At 45.1% G+C, this 18,724-nt stretch overlaps 2 protein-coding genes across 11 annotated transcripts in view; one reads left to right on the plus strand and one right to left on the minus strand.

Annotated features, from left to right (window-relative positions):
* Kdm3 (Lysine demethylase 3) overlaps positions 1–1,950 on the minus strand; it is a 77,493-nt gene extending 75,543 nt beyond the window's left edge. For 4 of the 5 annotated variants that reach the window (XM_026812080.1, XM_026811999.1, XM_026812035.1 and 1 more), the window contains exon 1: positions 833–1,950. In XM_026812080.1, the coding sequence (XP_026667881.1) occupies positions 833–988 (156 nt within the window). In that variant the 5' untranslated portion in view covers positions 989–1,950. The remainder of the gene's footprint in view (positions 1–832) is intronic. The other variant, XM_026811951.1, reaches the window with a different exon arrangement.
* A 731-nt stretch (positions 1,951–2,681) lies between these two features.
* LOC108628026 (uncharacterized) lies at positions 2,682–17,640 on the plus strand. 6 transcript variants are annotated; one of them, XM_018030027.2, is made up of 9 exons: positions 2,682–2,935; positions 8,388–8,460; positions 9,028–9,107; positions 9,809–10,043; positions 12,759–12,876; positions 13,105–13,252; positions 13,333–13,489; positions 13,643–15,736; positions 16,214–17,640. In XM_018030027.2, exons 1-8 carry the CDS (start codon positions 2,904–2,906, stop codon positions 15,089–15,091), a joined length of 2,292 nt encoding a protein of 763 aa, XP_017885516.1. In that variant the 5' UTR covers positions 2,682–2,903; the 3' UTR covers positions 15,092–15,736; positions 16,214–17,640. The 6 variants fall into 6 exon arrangements, with proteins under 6 accessions (XP_017885516.1, XP_026668181.1, XP_017885439.1 ...); XM_026812380.1 differs by lacking the exon at positions 2,682–2,935 and adding an exon at positions 3,129–3,601; XM_018029950.2 differs by lacking the exon at positions 2,682–2,935 and adding an exon at positions 6,783–7,783 and having other exon boundaries at positions 8,078–8,460.
* The last annotated feature ends 1,084 nt before the right edge of the window (positions 17,641–18,724 follow it).

Consider the following 18,724-nt stretch of genomic DNA (forward strand, 5'->3'; position numbering starts at 1 on the left):
CGCCAATAGTTTACGAGTAATTTGCGAAAAACTGTTTTTTCGTTTTTCGTCAATAACTCGTAAACTATTGACGTTAGCGAAAAATTTTTACATGGAAATTGTAGATCTCGTCGTCCTCTACAAGAAAGGTCCTATACCATTTTCCCGTAGATTCAACGGTTTGGGAGTTATTGGCCAAAAACGAAAATTTGGATGAAATTGAAGGGGTATCCCCTTGGAAAAATCTCGGAAAAATCGAAAATTTTTTTTTTGTTGTTTATTATTAGCAATGTTCTTCCGACGTCTGATTTCTTTTTAAAAAATGCGTTGCTAAAGTGCATAAACTTTTGGGATTGATTGTATAGCCAATACATCCTTAACAACGACTAGCGGCTGTACGATATGGACCACGCGCTTAGAGTTTAGTTAGATGATAGAATTTTTTTCAGACCGGTGCATCGCCTAGCCGTCATCGGCTCAATCCACGCGGCTTTATTGTACAGTACATACCGTTATAGAATTAGAAATAGAAACGCGTTTACGTTATACGTACAGTTATACCGCTATACATAGAAACACGAGCATCTGGGTCGTAACGATCCGGGTGAAAGTGATCAAAGATCAACGAATACAGCTTCTCTCTCGGCAATAACGGATGACGACGCGATGTACGCGCGTGAATGAACGAATCGATGCAGTTGCCGATGTCGATCGCATCCAAATCATATTCTCATACTTCTGTTTTATATGTGTGAAATATGTACGCTATTCGTATTTATGTGTATATATAGAGCAAACGTCGAGTTTTAAGGAGACGATTATACGTAGGTACGAAAGTGCATTTGGTACTCACCTGAAGATCGTGACAGCTGTTATCTCGGTGACTGGCAGCACGAATCACACCTGCACGCCAACCCCACTCACTGATTTTATTAGACTTTAACTTGCCGAAACCACTCACCGAGAGAAATCTCTTTCCTACGATCTCTTCGCGAAACTTATACGCCATATTACGAATCAACAACCGCGGTGTGTCGAATCCGCGAATTCGATTCCGCCAACCGAGTCTCTCGATCACTCTTCCTCGCTCTATTCTACGCGTTCACCTCACTTGCTCTTCTTCGTCTTCACTGCCTTTTTCTCGATCACTATTTTTATGAACGTATCACGATATTCGCCTTCTTCTCTCGCCCCCGTGGGCTACTCCGTTCTCTTTTCCTCTGTTTGGATCCTCCGTTGAGCGTGCTTCTCCCCCAAAAAAGAAAATCTTCCGTGTTGCACTAAACCGTGGAAGAGAATAATGAAACACTGATCATCACTTTGTTATTTTCCATAAAACACAAAAGCACACGGTCGCTATCTGACCTCTGCTTCGCCTCGTGATCACGACGGACTAACAAACAACAACAGTGCCATGAGGTGCGCACGATCTTTTTCGTTCACCTTCATTTATCGTTTCTCGTTTCTCGCGTATCTTACCTTTAAGCGATCGGGATGCAACAGAAACAGCAGCAGTAACGACAGCATCGATGATAACGATAATGGCAGCAACAGCAACAATAACAGTAGCAGCACCTGCCATTCCTTCCTTCCTCCCTACGTACGTACGTACGTTTGGAAACGAAGCATCGAAAAGTCCACGATACGTTTCGCTTTCTTCTTTTCCTACGTTGCACACCGGCCAGTCCGCGCCAAATGCGCGGTCGTCATCGTTAAACAGAAAGTAGTAACTGCGCGGTTAGGATTTTCGGTCATTCTGGATTCGTCGAAGACAGCAGACCGAGAGACACTTTAAACTTTTCGTTGCACGCCTCGAGCACACAGCGTGTCGAGCACACACCGTTCGACCGAAGGTAACACGGTGACAACGCGATATAAAACAAACACTTAAATTCGGAACGAACGTGAGACTAACGAACACAAAACCGACCAACTGACATCGCGGATATCGCGTAGCGCGCACTGCGGCCAGACGGCAGGGAGGCACGACTCCGTCCCGCGGTAGTCCCCCCGTTTCCCTCCTTCGCCGCGACGGCCCCCATCAACCCCACCCTGGTGTCCCTCGAGACTCGAGGCAACCGCGCCACCGCACCGCAACGCTGATGCTGATATCTCTCTTCTGCTTATACACCCGCTACTTCTCTTCCTCTCTCATGATTTCTGCTTCCTTCGTTTCTCTTTCTTCTTTCATATTCCCGTTTCTTTCCTCTTTCATTGTTATTTCATACTTCAATTCCTTCCTTGTTTCTCTTTTCTTTTCTGTTGTCTGTTCCAAATTCGTTCAGGACGATCGGAATGCGAAACATTGTGACACGGCCTGCGATACCATGCGACACGGCGTAGCGTGTCCGCAGGTTCGACGTTGTTCAACATTCTATCTCTTGCATCGCTGCCTGACTGTCTGACGTGGACGTCTGTATTCCTTAGCGAATTCAAATGGAGAGGAATTCAATGTGGCGGTCGGGATGGTTTACCTGCATGCTTGCGCATACGCAAGAGTATTCCTGTCTAGACCGCCTTGTTGAATTTGCGGCTTCATCTCGCTCTCTAACCAGACCTATTCATAAAATCGCGTACGGACTAATTGGATGTTGGTTACCGGATCTTCGTACGTTGTCTTTTGAAATTGGTCTACTCGAATTTAAGAATACAAAATTTGTGTCAACTTTTGTCTTTCTCGTCGATGAAACGAAAAATCCCTGGAACAAATACTGAAGACACCCGGTTCCCGACATTAGCACAGCCCTGTTCGTCACGTGACGAAAACACGACGTGAACTCACAGGCGCAGGGCGCAGCAGCAACCAGCTGCCTGCCAGTCCAACATGGTCGATCTATGAACAGCGGTAGTAGAATCGGCCGTCCGCATTAATCGTTCGTTTCTTCCGATCGCGCGCGCTCCGTTTATTACTCGGAACAGTTAATATGATATCTTCGATCGTCTCGCGACTCGTCATGTGAGTATTGAAATTCTCGTTAATTGATAACGTCGAGGAATCGCAGCACCAACGAACAGTCGCTTGCTCGCTCGGTTGCTGTTGGATTCTCTCGCCATTCGTCGCGTCGTTGTCAAAGCCCAGGCCGACCAAAGTTTTCTTCGATTTTATTTATTCTATTTATTTAACATCGTACGTATACGCGAACTTTTCTCTCTCTCTCTCTCTCGTTCTCTCTCTCTCTCTCTTTCCTGCTCTCTCCTGCTGCTGTTGACAATTCGGTTGTCCATGGACTGTGATCGAGAGGACTACGAAACCGTATAAAAAACGTGGGTTGATCTTTCGAATGCAAAAAGCAACGAGCGTCGACGACGACTGCTGCAGCTGCTGCTCGACACGGTCGTGGCGTAATACGAATCTGATCGGAGGTGCAGTGTTCCCAGTGAAAATTGACGCGAGCATACGTGAACGCGTTTCGACGCAAAGAAATTATGTCATCGCGTTGTCGTAGCAAGATCCGGAGCAGTCCGGAAAAAGATCGCCGCTTTTTCCAAATTGCGAGGACTAACCGGTCGCGATCGCCTATGAAAATTGTTGGCCAACAAAGTGCGATCACAACTTCGATACATCGGCAAAGCCGATCCAACCTGATACATCGAGACGTTTCGAAGACCTTAATCCGCAAAGGTAAGAAGAGATCATCGTGACCGAGCATTTCCATACTGGGTATCGGCGATCGACGAATATGGACTTATGTACGTGTCACGTACGAATACGAATTTAATTTAATGAGAACGCGTAGCGTAGCGATTTGTGATTGCTGATCAACTTGATCTGCTTTTAATCCTGTTTTGAAGAAAAAATATCGCCTGACGAAGTGTCACGGACGTTCGCGGGACTGAACGGGATTCCAGAGAAAGAAAGAATCGTACGTTGAATTTCAGTGAAAGTGCATAATTTCAATGCAATCGTCGCATCGTTCAAAATTTACCGTCTATCCGAGTTGACGACGGTACTAGATGCGAATCTTATGCATGTATACGTTGTTCGTATTCGCCAAAATAGAACTCGTGCACGTTGGATACGTTCCACGCTCTGGATTGCTACCGTTGCTCTCGATCTTTGTTCTTCGTACTCGTTTTCTATAGATGGCATACACCTATACGTATACGTATGGTCGTACGTTCAAAGATAGCCAGACGCGTTCGAACGAGGACAAAGCGCACTCGTTTGTGATTAGTCATCGGCGACAAAGAATCGTGGAGAACGTCAAATCTGATTCGGCACTGTTTTCTCTGCGACCTTTCCTCATTTGCGCAATGTTTCCGATCAGCTGGTCGAGCATATCTACCGCTGTACGCTATTATACGCTAGACATTCGTAATATACTATGTCCATATTATACGTGAAAACACAATCTTATCGCGAGTAGAAAGACGAATAAATCGACACGTTTATCTCATTCAACAATTACATTTCGTTCAATTGTACATCAGCTGTTCCGAGCCGATAGAATAGTTTGTTCTGTCCTCATTTTCATCAATTTTTTCCACGATGATGTTCCGAGCCGATAGAATAGTTTGTTCTGTCCTCATTTTCATCAATTTTTTCCACGAGACAAAAATATCGGCGATCGTTGATAAAATTATATTTCGAAACGAGTTAGAAGCGTGCCAGGATACTTAATTATACCTTCGATACTTCTATTCCGTGTCGTTTGAAGGCTTGTCTGCCCGCATGCTTGCTTGTCTGTCTGTCTGTTTGAAAGTAGGAGATTCAGGATGCACAGCTGAAAGAAAACGAGTATAGTCAGAAAGAGGGTTTCTCTGTAAACGAAAGAACGCGGTCGGTCGTTGGATCGATGTCTGGTTGGCAACAGGAGGGTGGTTATGCTGGTGGGTGGTATACGCGCAACAACGACATCCTAATTCTATCTTCGTTATCTTTAGATGCCTCCAGTATTTTCTTCAGAAATCGTGTCGTTCGCGTCGTTGTTTTTTCTGAATACGAACATGAATATGGAATATTCGTGCGGCTATAGATATACGCGGGACGCGTCTTCCTCTCTTTGTCGCATAGCAAATACGTAGGTAGTTGCACTCGGCGACCACTTCTCCCCGCGCCGTTGCTTAAAGTTTAAATATAAGTCGAAACGCAGAAGCGACCAGCTTCCAGTCGCAGCTCGTAACGTCGAGACGTGCGTACACCGACATTCGAAAAGAAGCTGCGATTCACGATATTCGAATCTCACATGTCGTTCGTGTCTGTGATCGATCGGTCGAATCACAAATTATAGTCCTTTTTCACGAGTCTTTCATTTTTTCCTACGTTGTCATCGCCTACGATTCGAGCTACGATCGCACCTAGGCGTCGGAGAAGATTGCAAGATTCCTCGATCGATCAATCAACGGGCTCTACGCGTCTTCAAACGATTATCCTGGACTTCTTGCGGTTATACGACTTCGACGCGATAACTACAAAATCGGACAGAACCGAAAGTGTGTATAGGCACAGTGAACGTGGGTTTGTGTGTATGCGTTAGATGAAAGGCGATACGAAGAATTAGAACCAAAACCAGTTTCGGTTTGATCGATCGAAAATCAGATCCGGCGATAAGCTTCGATAAGCGTCGATCGGACTCTCTACCGAGAGTCGTGCGAATCTCTCCATCTCGAATCTCGAAAATTTCGTTATGACCTGCCCTTTGGCCCCGAAAGGTCCGGCACGTGCGTTATCTGTTCCTCTCACGGAGGTTCGTCGATATTCCTGCAACGCTCATTTACCCGTTTTTAAATGGGTAACCATCGTGAACGTCGCCTCGGTGGTATTCTTACCCCGTCCCTCGAAACTTGTAACGAGGACGGGCTGAAATCCTTTCACGAATACAGCTTTTCTTATCTCGCCTTATCGAGCAATCACTTGTCGGCGGTCATCGTTGTCTCCCTGAATCGAATCATAAGATCGATCATAAGAATAGAAAATACGGATACGAAACAACACGACATTTGATCACGATGATGATAAACAACTTTATTCTATCATGCGATTACGCTACGTAGACAAAATGTATCGATGAAAATGAGTACCTACTTATGCAAGCAAAATACACATTCGCTGTTTAAATACGGAAGTACATACTTACATAAGCAGAGTACTTTGTTTCTTACGCGATTCCGATCAACAACATTGCGCATAGTCATAGATATCGTTGTTCGGAACATTGATTTATATTTGGATGTATGAATGGAATGATTCCGGTTCGGTCATTCACCGACTGGTAGCGAAGAGCGGACGAGCGACTCGTACATTTTCAATGATTATTAATCGTTAATCTCTCATCGACTGATTCATTCCGGATTGAAGAATTCACGTATTTCGATTTGAGATTATTTGAAACATTGTATGAACAAATATTGTAAATGGTGGCAAATTGATGATATTACGCTTAATTGGCAAGATGCGTTCGAAGAAACTTAAGTGGCAAGAAGGTGGCAAGGGAAAAGCAATAAATCGATGAAGCGACGTACAAAAGAGCTTGTTTCATTTTTAGATTTCCTATCCCCTTTTTAACAAACGATTATCTGTCTTACAAATACGAACAAAGCGTCCGATAACGCTGACGTTTGTGAGTTGAAGTACAATGCGTAAAAGGCGTTTAAAAGGAATTCGAACACTTGCATTCATAGATAAATGTATGTGTTTGACTCGAGAGGCGATCTTCCTCCTTGTTCCAAAAATTCGGATCACGCGAACCAAGAGAGAGCACGAAGGAGGAACAATACGACCGCTCGTTAACACGGTAATCATAGTTGAACGCGTGCACTATGCGCCATACGTTATACTCACGAATTGCGCACAAAGGATGTCCTATTACGCAATCGAGTCCCGACATTGGCGATGATCATCGAATTACCATACGAACCGCGATCGACCACAGTTTCGCGTGATTCTTCCTCGCGAAGAAGCACGTTCCTAGCAGCAATAGTAAAGAGTCTAGCCGATTCATAGCTCTGTGCATAGTTACGGATCCTGAGCTCTCGTCTTCTCCCGTTACCATTTCGCAATCGAATCATTTAGAGGACAAAGGATCGTCGCGTTGTTCATGGATCATGGACTCGAGCGTCTATCGTTTCCGTTCTTTTCGACTCACAACGAGCAAACGAAATCGCGTCGGTGGCTAGACAACGTTTCGAAGAATCGTCAAAAGGAACGGATCATCGGCTATTTCACGAGAGAGCCCGACAGCGGCTTAAGGTGCCGAAATAGAGTGCGTATACGAGGCGGTAGGAAACCGTGCAGCAGCGCAGCCTGCTGCGAGGTCGACGATTCGACGCTTGGACGCTCGGACTTGGATCCCAGTTGTTGCCAGTACGCGATTACGCATTTAGTCGTCTAAGTGGAGGCACCCGCGAGTGCAACGACGAGTTACGAGCAGTTGTGTCTACCGAGAACACGAGTCTCATTCCTGATCGAGCGTACCGTCATCGACGATCCAATGTCGTCGTAGTAGAGGTCGATTCGGATTTCGGACGGTGTAGATTCGAGAACGGGTCGCGCTGGAGGCTCGGGAACACTTTGGATGCAACAAGTGCAGAGTGCTGTACAAAGGAGTGGAGAGTGAAGAGCAGTCGATGAAGAACAACGACACGGAGCTATTCTTTGCGCGCTTTGTGTCACGTGCGCGTTTACTTAGTTGCTAAAAATTAACGGGCATAGTAACGATTGTAGCAAGTTACGTTTATCATCAAACGTTATTCTTGCAACGACGGTGGGACCACCATTGTTCGTGAAGGAACCACGATGCTCGTGGACGCCCTATTAACACGATACTTCGTACACAGATAAAGACGTCGCGCTTGTACGGACCGTGTGTGTATACGAAAAGAGTACGAGTTGGAATATCGTTTTTGTATCTGTACCTCTCTTCTATTTCCTTTTCTCCTTCTTGCTTTCGATCAATACAAACCGTTTACCAAATCGGACAATTTCTCTTCCAGACTTCCGCGCAAGCTTCTTGTTTGCTTGCGCGGAAAATGAATTTCACGATTTGGGAAGCGAGGAAGGAAGGGTAGGAAGTGAGATGAGAGAGAGAGAGAGAGAGAGAGAGAGTGAGTACAGAGGTGGAAGATCGATGCGAGTTTCAAACGACTTCCGGTTTTTCAGTTCGATCGGATCAAGCGAAATAACGGGGAACGGAGAGAAAGAGAAAGAGAGAGAAAAGTCCTATCTTTGGAATGGAAGCAAAAGGAAACGATTCTCGAGCGGATAATCTCGATGCAAATTCGTTTCTCTGGATGGTCCATAAATCGGACGTCTCTCGAATTTTGACGACGAGCTTCCTCGGTGTCGTACGATTTATCGCGGATCGATTACCAAAGAAAATGAGCCTGGGCTACTTGCGAATAATATCCGCGCTCCTAGTAATCATACTGCCCCGATCGTTCACTTACGTTCTACTGTATCCGCTTTTCAGATTGGTATTCGGCAATTTGTACCCGGCGTATGCTTCGTACAAAGCAGTAAGGACCAAGAATGTAAAAGAATACGTAAGTACCGCGTAGAGAACTACAAACATTTTTGACAGCCTGGTTTCGAACTGACATATACGCATAAAGACGTGCTTCGGGAAACGTGGAGCTCAAGAGACGATTTCGAGGAAAATTCGAATTTCTTAGATAGTACGACCGAATCGCGATGACCCTTGTATTTCCAAAATTAATCTTGAGAAAACCTACGCGTCATCATCGCCTAGAGTCTACAATCTACAATCTATAGATCCCATAAACTCCAAACAGTCCGAATTTTGAACTTTGAACTCGCCTAGTTTAATGGCAAAGTGAAAATCGCGCTATTGTTTTTCAAAAAATAACTTTGTCGCGCGATCGATCGCTTTACACTTGCACGCGTACGCAGTGTTACAAATTATACGCTTGTCGGCGTCCCAAGAGTCTCGGAAACGAATAATGTGTACTACACAAATACGTGCTTGTCTCTTAATTAGTTGGTATTTCATTGCATACATAGATTGGCGTACGTGCATCGGTCAAAGTTCGTTCCGAGACCAAATATACCATCTATTCGTTTTCTTCCTAACGATCCTGTTTTGTTTCCAGGTAAAATGGATGATGTATTGGATCGTGTTTGCGTTATTCACGTGCGCAGAAACTTTCACCGATGTCTTCTTTAGCTTTTGGTGAGCAACGCATGACATGTTCGTTCTTAAGAATTATAACACTTTCAAGTACGAACGATTACGACAGAGACACGCGGTATTTAATATGTAGTATGGGAGAAATTGGAGAGAGTTCGATGTTCGATAGCGTTTGGATCGCCGTTGGGTGTCGTCGACTCGACGATTTACAGTCTACATATTGCCGGAATGGTGTAAAATTCGAACAAGACGGGGCTAATAAACTGAGGTGAACCACATGGTTCGAGACTCGCCACCGGGAATTCCGAAAGTCTAATTTCGGCCGAGATGGATATTGGCTTACACGCACTTGTAGAGATTCTCCCGCCCGGCATCTTTCGCCCCGTTCTCCTTCTCCGTTTCCGTTTCTGGTGTTTCATCCCACCGCGACAGGTCGCTCCCTCGATGCTTCATACTCGGGTTACAACCAAAATGGAACATTCTTGCGTCGTATACATATTTCTGAACAGAAATAATGACTCTCGCGCCTTCCTTTCCTTTCTTTTCCATTGTCTTCCTCTTTCCCCTACTATTTTCTACTCTTCGCTCTCGTATGGTCGAAAATCGCATGGTCGAAAATCGCATGAGAAGAAGAAAATACAAAAATTGTTGTACCGCATCATCGATGAATTTCTAAGTTGTTGGAGGTCGGGTGGTTTCGCGTACGCGCAAACTCTTCATCATCCGTTCGTTCTCTAATTCAGGTTTCCATTTTACTACGAGATCAAGACTATCCTCGTGATCTGGCTTCTGAGTCCAGCTACCAAGGGCTCGAGTATTCTTTACCGACGATTCGTTCATCCGGCTCTAATTCGACGCGAGGCCGAGATCGACGATGCTCTGGCCCGCGCAACAGAGCAGGGCTACACGGCGGTGTTACACCTCGGCTCGAAGGGTGTCAACTATGCTACCACGGTCCTTATGCAAACCGCTATCAAGGTAAGTCTTCGTTCGCGAACTCTCTTCCCGATTCCTAATTACGATATCCATTATTAGTCGAGCGGCGAACGATCAAAACATTGACTCGCTTCCAGGAGCTTCTTTTTCACCCTCGCTAATCGTTTAATATCTTTATCTTGATTTTATGTTTACGTTGCCCTGCACGCCTATCCTGCACGCGGTTACCGCCTCTAATATACAAACACCGACATCGATCACCGGCTCATGGCTACACGACATCTTCTAACCACTGTCGATCATCGCCGTCCATTCGATAACAATTACTCGGTCGCTTGTCCGGGGGACAAAAATATGTGTACACGCGTTCATATATATTCGTATCGCGTTCTACCACGTGTCCACCGTGTCGCGTGTTCCGGACCTGTGACGCGGAACGTATCCACCCACGACCTTCACCCGGCACGCACGCGTAACGAAAATGAATCGAATCGAATCATGGAACGCGGGATCAGCAATTGCTGAAAACAGATCAAATGGTGTCGACGGAACTACCATCAAGCAACCAATCGGCCTCGCCGGTTTCTAGGCCGGTCAGACCTCCGACACCGAGACCGACCAAGGACGAGACGGATCTGATAAACGACCTGATTCGAGACCACCTTTATCCGAGCACTAGTTCCGAGGAATTCATCCCTGTCGAAGCGGTGCCCAGCATGCTTGACAACGCGGATGTGGACGCGGATCCGAACAACACGAGCGATGACGGCGACGACGAGTTCTTCGAAGCGAAACCGGTTCGGCAGCGACAACAGCACCAACAGCAAGAAGAAGAACAACAACATCAGCAACATCACGTGTTCAAAGTGCCGCGTACGCCGAGTAAGGGCAAAAAGCGAAGCGAATTTCGTAATCAGCAACAGCGGGGTCGGTGGAGACGGCTCAGATCCCACACGCGCAACAACGTCCACAGATACAGCGACGACGATCTCGATATCCAACCGGTCCAATACTAATTTTGAACTATCTAAGAACAGAGACACCGATTTCGAGATTTAAGAAACGAGCGCCGTCACCATTGAACGGAATAAAAGTTACTGGTTAGCATGAACGTGTCGCGTTACGCTTATACATCTACCTATGCGCGATTACTATCCTCGACGAGGAGAATGGATAGTACCTGTGATCATAGATCGTACCTATGCGTTAAAAAAATAGGATCATCCGATGGATCGATATCCATTTTCTCTACCGTATCGATCGTCGAAAGAATTTCAAGTTTGATCTATTTTAACCGTGACGATGACGAGGAGAAAGATGCGAAATACGGAGATGAAAGCAATTGCCAAGCATTGCGCAAATTTTTTTCGTATTACTCGTGCGTGAAATTTATTGCTCTTTTAGTTATTTCTATACGTAATACATGTGCCTTGTACGGATCCGATACAGAGAGTTTCGTAGCATTGAATCTCAATCGCGAAAGCCTCAATTAGCGTCTAGGGTTGGAATATAAAAAAAAAGTAAAAAAAAATATTACGGTGTGTCCGTTCGACGGAATTTAGATACCATTTGTATACTTTTTGATATATCGATTAGAATTAAGCATACGATACATGTAGCCGCGCTATACCTCGCGCGATTAATCGCGACTAACGACAATAAATAATAAAATAAATGCGAAAAATCGGTGCCTTACGACTGACCTCTTCTAAGAAGCGAGAAGAGATTTTGTCGCGTGATCATTCGAAATTAAGACTGTGACATTATTTTTAATAAAGAAAGGATATCCATGAAACGCTTTATATGCTCGTCCCACGAATGATTACATGTAAACTGAAGAAAATCAGTGGCGGAATAATAAAGAGAACGCGCGTTTTGCAGACTCACTAGTAAATAGTAAGTTATTACGCCGTGCTCACATCGAAGATCGGGCGAGTTCATGATTTATCGTGGCGATTGTTAAGAAAGTCGTAGGTACGCCTACAGCCTAGAGAGTAAGACTTTTATACTCGTTTTCAATGTCCCAAAGATTTTACGCTACAATGCTATTATATACTGGATTTTTGTTCCTGTCTTAAATAAATAAATGCACCACATTCTATACGATCGAGAACAGTCGTTATTCCGGCCTTGGTCTGTTCTCCGTCTCATCAAACATGCGTTCCTTCGCGTCGCGCATGAATCGGATGGATTCGTTCTTCCGATTCGATTTTATACGCGCCTACAAATCCCTGTCCGTATTTATATCCTCTCCGACGAATCGTTGAATGACACCGCGGTAACCGTGGTAGCCGTAGAAAATGTAAAATGATAATCGCGGAGGAACGCGATTTAGGAATGCGCTGACCGAAAGGCGAAAAGCAATTCGATCGACAAGGGCAAGAGACCGAAAAGATCGAAAACTGGAAGATAACTAAGCACGCTCGACAGACGGCTCCTCCAACGTACGCACGCTTCGATCACGGCAGATAACGCATTAATGCAAAATGCTGCTTGGTACACTGACGATCGGTAAGAGCTCGTTAACTTTTTTTTTTCTATCTCTCTCTCTCAACCCCTCCTCTCATTTCTCTTTCTTTCTCGTATTTTTTTCTCGCATCGTAGCCGCACATCGTGTTCTAAGTTGCTCGACGATCGGTGCACGCTAACGCCGACGTTCGATAGAAACGCGGCACACGCACACGTCCCCGACATCGACCCCTCTGCGAGCCGCGGCAGGTTGAAAGAACGGAGAATCGTTTTGTTTGTTTTTTACAGGGAGGCGGTGGCCTGGTGCAGCATTTAAAGAAGAGCTACAGTCTGAGCGACCTGACCGGCGAAAAGGAGGACGAGAATAGAAACATGGCCCATATGCACGACGAGACGGATATGGAAGGTTGTTGGCCGATCTTAGCTCTGCCTGGATTTCACCGAACTCTTCCACTATTCGTTCCGTTCGTTCCTCGTTCCGTCCTCTTTTCCTCCGCGTTTATCGTAACGTAGACTCGCGGTAGAATTCGTCGAACCAAGGTTCGGACTTGACTCGTAAATAGTTCCTCGCACGATTCACGTCTCACGATTTTCGATCTACGATTTGGCGACTTACACGCGATTGGGTTTACAGTGGAGCCTCGTCGAAGGGAACACGCGGGAAGAAGAGGGTACAGTCCTCGTCGAACTCAATCGACCAACAACCGAGTGGAGATGTATTTCTCCGAGGTGGACGTTGATGTTAGACAAGCAAAATCCAGGGAGTCCACGGCTAGCTTGACGTGTGTATTCTATCTTCGTCTATAACGTGTCGGTGTTGCTTCCTCGTTCTCGTTCGAAACTGGTATTACATTCATTACAGTAATATAAGATCTTCGGACGACGTATCCAGCGGATATAGCAGCGGGGAAGCGCTGCAGTCCACTCGTACGTCTCAAGCAGACTCGTTGGTTCGAACGTCCAGCGTCGGTGCAAGAACGCGCGCCAAGCCACGGTCGACCGCCAAGAAAACGCCAGAGGTACGTTGCATACCTAAATCTAAATACCTAGTCTAATTTACTATCGCGTGTCCGAGAACCGTGGATATCGTATAGAAGCCACCAAACGGTCTATCGTGCGTTTACCCAATCGGGGTTCCATTTTATTCGCCAACTTTATTTTAATATTTCAAGGATTCGGGAGAGGATTCCAACGACATCGGCATCGATCCTCCTTCCCACTCTCAAATCACCTGCCCGATTCCGACCCTGATTCCGACACCGAACATTTTAAATCTCGTTACTCCGGAACAGGCTCTTGAAATCTTGCTTTTGCTGTCGCAAAATAATCAAATTGGTGATTACGCGAAATTCGGTAGCGGACATTTGACCGCCGGTAATCGCGATTCGCTGGAAGATATGAGTAACGCGAGTCGATCAGTAGCACAGTTAGAGCAAACCAACGCGAACGGTAATAATAACAGCCCGTCGGATTGTTTATCTCGCCCGGCACTCGAGACGGTTCCGAGCACAGAGTTAAAGAATGAATCGAGTAGCGATGCAACACAGACGCAGCAGCGGGCGGTAATAGTAAACGATGAAACCTTCGACGATGAGAAAAATATACAAATATCCGATGCAGCTGTTCATACGCCGACGACTGCTACTGATGCGGCGGTAACGGTAGCGGATGAACTTTGCAAAGATAAGTTCGACGAATTGAAGCAACTTTTGAGCGATACCCGCAAGGCCGTCGACGACATCGTGAGCACGCGGAAAACTTCGAGAGGTAGCGAGCACGACGTGTGCCTCAACCCGGATGACACTAACACCTCGCGAAGAATCGATGATTCCGCGGTCGAGAGATTCGGACGAGCTGGCAAGTACAATAAAAAACCGGCCCCGAAAGTGCCCCTCGCGCGAGACGAACGGCGGGCCAAAAGCGGCGAAGACGACGACTCGATCGAGGCCGATGCTCAGAACGCGTTCAAAGCTACTCTAGTAATCAAAACCGGTATCTTAAAATCTTTCTCGAACGCGACAACCACCAAAGACACGTTTGTCGCTCGTCCGAGGACTAGTTCCAACGGTTCCACTTCCCGCGGCACGAACCAAGGAGACAAATCCAAACGACAGCGAACGAAGGAAGGCTTCTCTATTCCGAGATTCTTCGCTATTCCAAAAAATATATTTCACGGTGCTTTTCACAAATCGCGCGACGTCGACGACGAGAGGGCTGGATTGAGTCATACCGAGTCGCAAACGCGCGAAACCGAGTGGGTCGCTACAAAAGTGTCCGAGTCAGATTCGGATTCGATTCCGGTACTAAACGACGACGACGACGAAGCGAATAATGGGAACGATGATCGTTCGAGCAGTTCGAGCAGTCGTTATGTACTCGCATCGAACGAAACGATTGTACGCGACGACCGCGACGGTGAAACGAACGCTGGATATCCAGTCGAAACTGTCGACAGTCAGAAAACAGAGAACGACGGCGATGTCGAAATTGATCGCGAAGAACGCGTTTCGCCTTCGTCTTCGAATCTCGATGCAACGACGGGCGGAACTGTAAGCGGGCAAACAAGAGAAACGTCGCCGTCTCCGAAATCTGGCGAAAGATTTGAAACGGATATTTTTTAGAAACTATCACGCGACAACGACGCGACGCTACCTCCGAATAGTAGAATCGAAATCACGAATTAGTAGAAACACCGAGGAGATACTACTAAAGAGTGTCAGTGGCCATGTAATCGTTGGGACAGCAAATAATGTCCAATGAGGCTCAAAACACAGTCGGTGTTCGTTCTTTTTGGAGAAGAACATTACAGAGGACCTTTCTTGTATCTGGCAATTGCTTAGCCCCGATGACTGTTTTGCTTTTTATTTTTTATTTCGATGACAATATATTTTAGAGGACGTAAAAAAATTCATACTTTTTCGTGCGATACAAAATCCCATTAGGCTGCTACTCTTTAATAATTCTTCCTCGGTGGTAGAAAATATAAAGACGCGTATCGTCTATCGGTCTATCGTAGGGTACGACTTGGCATATTGTATACGATACACATACATATGATACATACAGCGTATAGCACGTACGAGGGATTTTGGACCAACCGGTTGTCTCGAACAAACGATCGCGAACGAAATGTTGGTCGCCGCGTCATCGTCATCGCCTCCTTATCCTCTTCGTTCTCCAAACACTTATCAAAGTTGATCCACTGGAAATCCGGAAGGGACAGACATGGATCGATACGCGGTCATTTTGGGTCGTATGAAAAAATGGTTTTTACGTTTTCCGACTGATTGCGTTTGGGTGAAATCGCTAATCGAACATTTAACGAACGTTGATTTTCTCTTTTTACGTCTGCTCCTAACCACGCATGCTGTTCGACAATTAACATCGTAACGCTAATGGTTAAACGCACGTTACGTTGCCACGATTACTCCTCCGCTACTAACAATAAATAGACTAAAAATGTTCGTCGACTTTTTACAAGCTCACGGTCCGCGCTCGCACGCACCGTAACAGTACGCGTAACGTGCAATGCCCGAATCGATCAATCTTAATTAAATTCCCATCGAAACTTCGCTTATATTCTCATGTTCTGCGTATTCGATAAAGCAATTATGATAGATAGAACGAAACTTAACGCGCGATCGATTTGGATCGATCCAAAAGAGAGTCGAGCTTTGTCATGCGCATTTCTACGGATTTGCCTGAATCTACTCGAGCACGTGGTCTTTTCTTGTCTTTTCCAGATAACGAACTTCGCTACCCTTCCTCGCAGCAAGAAGACGAGTAAGAAGAAGGTGGCATGAAATTTAGGACCTGCTGCTGTTACTGCTGTTGATCGCATCAAGGAATAGTATCACCGACGAAACGCTTTCTTTTCAATACCTACGATTCACGATTTGCAACAGTTCCAACGTAGGTATTTACTTTTGTTTAATACGCTTCTGCACGATCGAGCGTATTGATTTTTGATCAGCAGCGTATCGGTCGCATGCCACGTGCCGTCGTGTTCCAATGTGAATACGTCGAGTACGAAAATGTGAAAGATATTACGCGTCAGGATAATCGTATCCTGGCGTCTATGTACGTCTACGTCTCGTGTGATCGGAACACGAGTTCGGTACTTACAACAGATAGTAGGCGTACGAATAGGCATAGGACGTAGAGGCCATAAGTACGATCAGTTTTCGGCATTCGGACAGCAACGAGGAGTTCGAAGAGGACTTCGCCTCCTCTAGTTGCCGCGTATAATTAACTACGTAATTATCGTCGTTGCTCGCGTGTCGTACCCTTGGCCGCATATTTCATTGTTAGACGATTCGCGCTCGAAGGTATTCCAACGAGAACTGAAGTTCGATCGAGTTTTTATAACGCATACATACATACTTTCGTCTGCAACGCAACGTTCGACGATTACGCAAGTTTTAGTTGGTGCTCGTTACTCGCTACGGTCCATCGACGTTATACGATGTCCGCGTAGCGCGTACGGTACGTTTTATCGATAGCCTATAGGCCTATAGTCCTTATACCAGTTCCGAAGCCGATGCCTGTATCGAATGAAATTTCACCGGAACCGCGAATTGTTCGGAAACATCGCGTCGCTCCTCTGTATCGTAACCTCGAGGTTTTAAAAAAATCGAGCTGGTTCGAAGTAAAATAGATGCGACGTTTCGCGTAAATAAGCGGTGCGTACTTATGTAAATCCGTCTACGACGCGATATGATAATACGTAACACGGTAACGGTATGAGAGAGTTACGGATTGTATAAAATCTAGTCAACCGAAGAGACAGGACATACTCGCTCTCGAACAGTGCCACTTAATCGTTAGTAGCATCTACCATACCATAAGTAGTCGATTATGATTCATGACGTTCGACACGAGCAAAACTGGCTGACGGATAAATCACCATTTTTCATGATTCACGTTATAGAAAGCGATGTACCATAATTACCGCGTTACGCTTAAGTCTATCTAATCTGGCGAAGGAGGTGATTCAGTTTTAATATGTTTTAACGCATACGAGACATGCTATCCATCTCGTGCTTATTTCTCATTCGTGTTCGCGTTGTCCCAGCGAGCACAGTACACGGCCGAGTCTTATTTAAGGATGTATTGGCTATACAGTCAATCCCAAAAATTTATGTGCCTTAGAAAAACGCATTTCCTATGATTAAAAATAGTGCACTTTTCTTCTAATTTCGATATTTAATGAGTTACATATGATTATTTGGCATTTTATTGATGTTGACAAAATCCGACCATCTCAGCGTCGAAATAGCGAACTTTTGGAAAAGAATTTCGTTTTTCCTCAATAACTCCTAAACCGTTGAATCTACGGGAAAATTGTATAGGACCTTTCTTGTAGAGGACGACAAGATCTACAATTTCCATGTAAAACTTTTTCGCTGTCGTCAATAGTTTACGAGTTATTGACGAAAAACGAAAAAACAGTTTTTCGCAAATAACTCGTAAACTATTGACACTAGCGAAGAATTTTTATACAGAAATTGTAGATCTCGTCGTCCTCTACAAGAAAGGTTCTATGCAATTTTCTCGTATTTCCAACAGTTTAGGAGTTATTAGCAAAAAACGAAAATTTCGAAGAATTTGAAGGGGTATCCCTTGGAAAAATCTCGGCAAAATCGAAAATTTTTTTTTGTTGTTTATTATTAGCAATGTTCTTCCGACGTCTGATTTCTTTTTAAAAAATGTGTTTCTAAAGTGCATAAACTTTTGGGATTGACTGTATAGCCAATACATCCTTAAATTACGATTCGTTCGCGATAGGATCCATCGATAATACGTCGTTACTTGTTACGCACAAATGTTCCAACTATCTATTTCTATTTCTGCTATAAGACAAACGACTAACGCTAGAATCTAATGTAATCGCTCTAATTAAAAGTTACTCGCATAGTTACTATTATTATTATTATCAGTAAGCAACAGCGAGGTGCGTTCCCTTCGGTAAGTAAATCTTGTATGCCGCCCCCACCGCTTGCAAAAAATATCGGTCGAAAGCACCACGAGTCCTAAAATCCATCTATCGATCAACCGAGGGCTCGTCACGATTACAATAACGCATAATACGATTATGGTCGTTGATTTCATCGTGCACGTTCTATCGCTCGAACGAGCTGGGATTATCGAGAAAAAGAAAGAGAGAAACTGCAGCCAATGCTACGAGCGTCCATTTTTTAGTATACGCGTATCGGTTATATGTATGTACAACGTAAGTATTGTATCTACTGCAT

Source organism: Ceratina calcarata, unplaced genomic scaffold (assembly GCF_001652005.2).
Source record: "Ceratina calcarata isolate Rehan_Ccalc_2016 unplaced genomic scaffold, ASM165200v1 scaffold1, whole genome shotgun sequence".
NCBI classification, from domain to species: Eukaryota; Metazoa; Arthropoda; class Insecta; order Hymenoptera; family Apidae; genus Ceratina; species Ceratina calcarata.